The sequence below is a fragment of the Protopterus annectens genome, chromosome 1.part0, assembly GCF_019279795.1.
Source record: "Protopterus annectens isolate FY-2018-M chromosome 1.part0, PAN1.0, whole genome shotgun sequence".
NCBI classification, from domain to species: Eukaryota; Metazoa; Chordata; order Ceratodontiformes; family Protopteridae; genus Protopterus; species Protopterus annectens.
Window position 1 is genome coordinate 54,125,103 of NC_056725.1, and position 5,000 is coordinate 54,130,102.

Below are 5,000 nucleotides of genomic sequence, written 5' to 3' on the forward strand. Positions count from 1 at the left end.
AATTACAGCTGACTATTACAAGTATTCTTACTGGAATTTTAGGCCATGAGACTTGAATTTATTTTTTAAAATTGTTACAACACAGTGAGGAAATTAATTCTTCATCTACCCTATGGTTACAGGTGAAAACTGAGTGTGCTTTTCTATTTTCAGTCGTAAAATGGTGTCACTGTGTTGTTTCTGTCTGATGCTCATTATCAACGTGAAAAGTCTTTTTTTCCCTTCTCGCTTCCCTCTAGCAGCCCCCCAATGTAATTGCCCATTTCCCTTTCTGTTCTCGTTCATTTCATCTGTTGCATGTACACAACTCTAGGATGCTACCCGCTGTAAGAAAGCCTATCCAAAATGATGCTGCAGTCCCGGCTGTGTTTCCCACGGCAGCCCTGCACCCCTTGGCTTACCCGTATATCTCGTCTTTCTCCCTCTTCAGGCTGTCGTTAGGTACAAGCCCCACTGGCATCGTGGCCCTGTGGTGTGCCCCTGAAGCCGCGCCATATGGAGAACCTTGGGTAAGTTGGTGATGTTGCAGGGCTCGAGCTGTGTGGGGATCTCCAAAGCCAGACAGAGGCACCCCGTCCATTCCAGCATAGTGTACTAGCTCATCATACTGTTGGAAAACAGAAAAAAAATGTAAGGAAATAAAGGAACTATGTGTAGGGAACAATTAACTATCTAGACAACAAATAAAGAGCAGAATCCGTGCACGTCTACATTTGCAGTTCATACCTCTCAACCTCTTAGCCAGAAAAATCTGTACAAAGCCAAATACAATGTGGGGACAAATGCTTAAAAATACGGACAAATTGTAAATATTGCTGTTATAAACTCAGAAAGCTGCTAGAATAACAGTCTTGCTTTAGCATGGAATTGCCGAATGATGTAAAGTCTGAAACCCAAAATGACTGTCATTATTTAGTGACTTCAGTCTTCAACGATTTGCCAGAAAACCACAACTTTTATAAGGGATAGGCCAAAAATGTGATGCAAAAATCTGGAAATTATGCGAAAATATGGACAGTTGAGAGGCATGCACACAACCATACTTAGGAAGTGATAAACAGAAAATCAAGTAGAGTGGTAAATATCACAATTCTGGAACACTCATTCCAAGCACTGTTTTTGGTTAGTATTTTTAGTATTTCACCCCCCCCCCCAAAAAAAAGGACTGTGGCTTTCTGACTGTTAAACTTCCAGAAATACTGTACCACATACATTCAACAGCCTTAAGCTATGTGTAATCTGTTTTCAGAATAGTTCAAGCATCCTCCGATGTTTCCACAGTTTTGCTACTTACTTCTGTTTTCTTCTAAATTATTTTCAGTGCTATCTGTTCATTTTAACCCACTTCCTTTTTTAACAAGGCTTCCTAACTAGCTAATAAAAGGCAGCACTGTTAGGGGAACCGAAATAAAGAAACGCCAAGTATATAAAAAGTTGATTAGCCCTAGGTAGTTAAATATTATGGTGCACTGACTTCTTTATGGGCCATAAACTTCACAAGAAAACGATGTTTTGTTTAGCATACTGTAAAAGGTTGCAGTATAGTGGTACCCAACTCTCACATCTAGAGATCATACCTCAGCGGCAGCTTGTACAAGTACTAATTAGGCATTACCTGCTTGACTCCATAAATATGTATTTTCGCAGCCTAAGCAAAAGGTGTGTTAAACCTTTGTTTTAAAATACTGTGATAATGAAATACTGGGAAAGCTGGACGCAATCCTGTCATAAATAAATAAATACATAAACCTTGTACTGATCTTAACTATGAATGGTGTGCAATAGTTTGTGCTATAGTGAGATTGTTTACATGTATTTTACACACTTACCAGACTAAAGCATTGATTGCTACAATTTTCCCTCTCTATTATTTTGACCACTTACAACATGTGCTTGATGCTTTCATAAATTAAAAAAATACAATATAGTATTCTCGCTTTTTCAATTAAGTAACATTTGTAAGTGTGTGTGTGTGTGTGTATGCTGTGTCATCCTGTTAACTGTCACAGATACAATTCCACAATTCCAACACTACTAGTTTCCTTTGGCAGTTTGCTTTGTCTCGTCTATAATTTGTTTAATATTGTGAAAACAAGGTCATGGATTAATGACAGGTAGTGCAGTTGCACAATTTTGTTAATCATTAAAGGCATATTAATATACACAATCTTGTTTTATTAACTAATAGTGATGAAGCATGGTTGCTGAAATGGAGTTTCTACACTTGACTTTTTGTAATAGAAATTCCTCTACTTCTTCCTGGTGGTAGGTGAATTTTACACCTTAGGTTGAAGACTTAAAATGTTTTTATTTGGTAGTAGACTTAAAATAGGTGCCTCGATCACAAAGTATGACTTGTATTTGAGCTCAAATAAACTTTCTAGTCTTAATTCATTGATTCCTCAGAACAAGGCTTTGCGTTAGTGGTCTCGTGTTTGCTTGTGCCAGATTTCCCGTAATTTTTGGCTATCTGCAAAATTGCAACACTACTCATTGCGTGAGTTTTACTAATATTTTAATTAGATCTTGTTTAGACATTTGTTCCTTATTATTTTGCTATGACCCTGGTTACTGTGAAGAGGTAGCAGTTATTTTCAAGTTCACATGGTTAGCTCGTCTATTTTCCCTGTCTTTGTTTTAGAAAACTAAAGCAGGTGTCCATATCCTCTGCAAATAAGGTTTTGTAAACGTTTTGAACGCCACAGGTTTCTGCTAAATTAATGCTGAGGTGAGTTTGCATAGTCTGGCTCTTCTTTTCTGAATTCATTGTTTAAGAATAAAACGATAAATCAGCATCTCTGATTCAGGCTAACATTATGACTTGTTTTATAAATGTCCTTGGACTATATAAAATTAAACTTATTACATTATCAGGTCACGGATGTGTGATTTAAAGCTGGTAGCAAAAACAATGGGGGAAAAGATGAAACCCCATGCATTTCCACTGAAATGTAAATTTGTCAACCAGCAAACAATTCATAACAGATGACAACTTAACAGAAATTTAGGTTTAAAGCATTATTTACCGTGTTCTTTAATTATGAAACAGTTTGTAAAAATATTGTTTTGCACTGTTGTGTGTCCTCAGTGGTATGTTAAGTGAGAACATAACAGTGTGAAGTAAAATTCCTGAAGTCATAATACAGTGAAGTAGTTCTTAAAAAACAAAACTTCACTAATAAAACTTTATTGAGTATGTGTGTGTGTGTGTGTGTGTGTGTGTGTGTGTGGCGCGGGTGAAAATACATTTACAATATAAAGTGTATACTTCTTTGGGGCATGCAGGAGCGTTTCATATAAAAATGACTGTTCGCCTGCCTGGTACAGCTCACAGACTTCAGTTCCCCACATATGAAACTCTTGCTTCTCCAAAATACTGAACATGAAAACTATGGAAATTCAGTAATAGCTTGACTTTGTAAGATAAATGGTTAAACTATGTTGTGTTAAGCTTACAAAATAATCTGCTAATGGAATATTACCCAATATTTAGAAGTCATAACTCCGAAGGTATGCCATTATTTAAAGTTTGGTACGTGCACTTTTTATGAAGAGATCCTTAAAATGAGGTACAGCTAAACGGTATGCGGAGTCAGACCTACTGAAATGCAAAGATCTCAATCTTCCACCTCCAAAATGTGGACCACTTAAGTCTCATATGGTGGAGCAAATGGACAAATTGTATTACGCGTACAGTTTGCTAAAAACTTTCATCCGGAAGCTCTCAGTGAGGTTAAACTGTGTTACTTTATACTTGTAAACATCCTTTTAGTGACAAATGTGATTCAGTATTATTTATCATGGATATCACTTATCACTGAATTTATGACAGACCCTTTCACCGTGGGACTGCAAGGGGCATTTTAAGATCACAAATGAGCAAAGTCCGTCTTAATGAGCTACAATTGAGAGATATACTTAAATGACTTCAAATAAACTGCTTTTAAAATGTAACACCAGTCAAGAAAGTTTAAAAATTTTATGTGCAACACAACATAGTTTAAAAAATAAAATATCAGTAAACCAAGTCCTTCAAAAAGTAGCCCTGCTGTTGCATTCCAACTACCCATGATTTCCTTTGATGGCTATTACAACAACCCCTCAAAAACTCCCCCTAATGCGGGTAAAAAGTTTTAAATAGTCGGAAGAGTGTCCTGGAAGTGGCTTGTACAACCTGTACGACTTAACGGAAACTGAAACTGCTAACATCACGGCATGATGAATATTGACTTGATGACAGGAAGTTACCCTAGCACTAAATTAGTGATTAAAAATAATAAATAAAAAAATGCAAGCGTATAGCAGGACGAGTACTACCAGAATAGAGGGATATTTGTGCCATAAAATGTAATTCACGGCTATCGACAAAATAAATTGGATAGAGGGGACTGAATGTGTCTGACAAAAACAAGAGACAAAGCAAACAAATCCGTAGTTAAATCTGCAAATGAATGGTCATTCAAAACATGAATGGTCGTTTAAAACGGAGGAACTCGTAGACACAGATTATTAGCCGGTAGATAGTAGCTGTGCAGCTCTGGTCCTTCATATTGCATAAACCACTAGTAAGGGGTGACCCTCATCTGGTGTTAAAAGTATAAATGCATCAGCTGCTTAAAGCAACCTTTAAAGGACTTTGTACGTTCCCTAACATTATTCAAATACCATAAGTAATATTTATAAGTTGTTCCCATAACATAAGTAATATTTACAAGTCAAGGGTGTAGCCAGAAATCTTCCTTTTGTACTCAAACTTAATGTTGCTGTCCCCACCTCCCATTTATTTTAAAAATGTACTCAACTCTCAAAATGCTACCCTCAGATATATAGGATTGGGACATATTATGTTCAACTGTTACCACTGATACACATAAAAATCTACTTTTAGAGGTGTTTTCCTTTCACATAAACATTTTCTATATACCTCTGCACTGTAAACACTTGTTTACACAGTTCTAAACATTCAGTGTTTTTTAGTGCTAAAGTTTTCAAGAGATGCT

At 36.5% G+C, this 5,000-nt stretch overlaps 1 protein-coding gene across 6 annotated transcripts in view; it reads right to left on the reverse strand.

Moving 5' to 3' along the window:
* Positions 1 to 5,000, reverse strand: part of LOC122811202 (homeobox protein meis3-like) — a 524,011-nt gene that overhangs the window by 517,177 nt on the left and 1,834 nt on the right. For all 6 annotated transcript variants that reach the window (XM_044083008.1, XM_044082923.1, XM_044083256.1 and 3 more), the window contains exon 2: positions 402 to 607. In XM_044083008.1, coding sequence (XP_043938943.1) covers positions 402 to 607 — 206 coding nt within the window. The remainder of the gene's footprint in view (positions 1 to 401; positions 608 to 5,000) is intronic.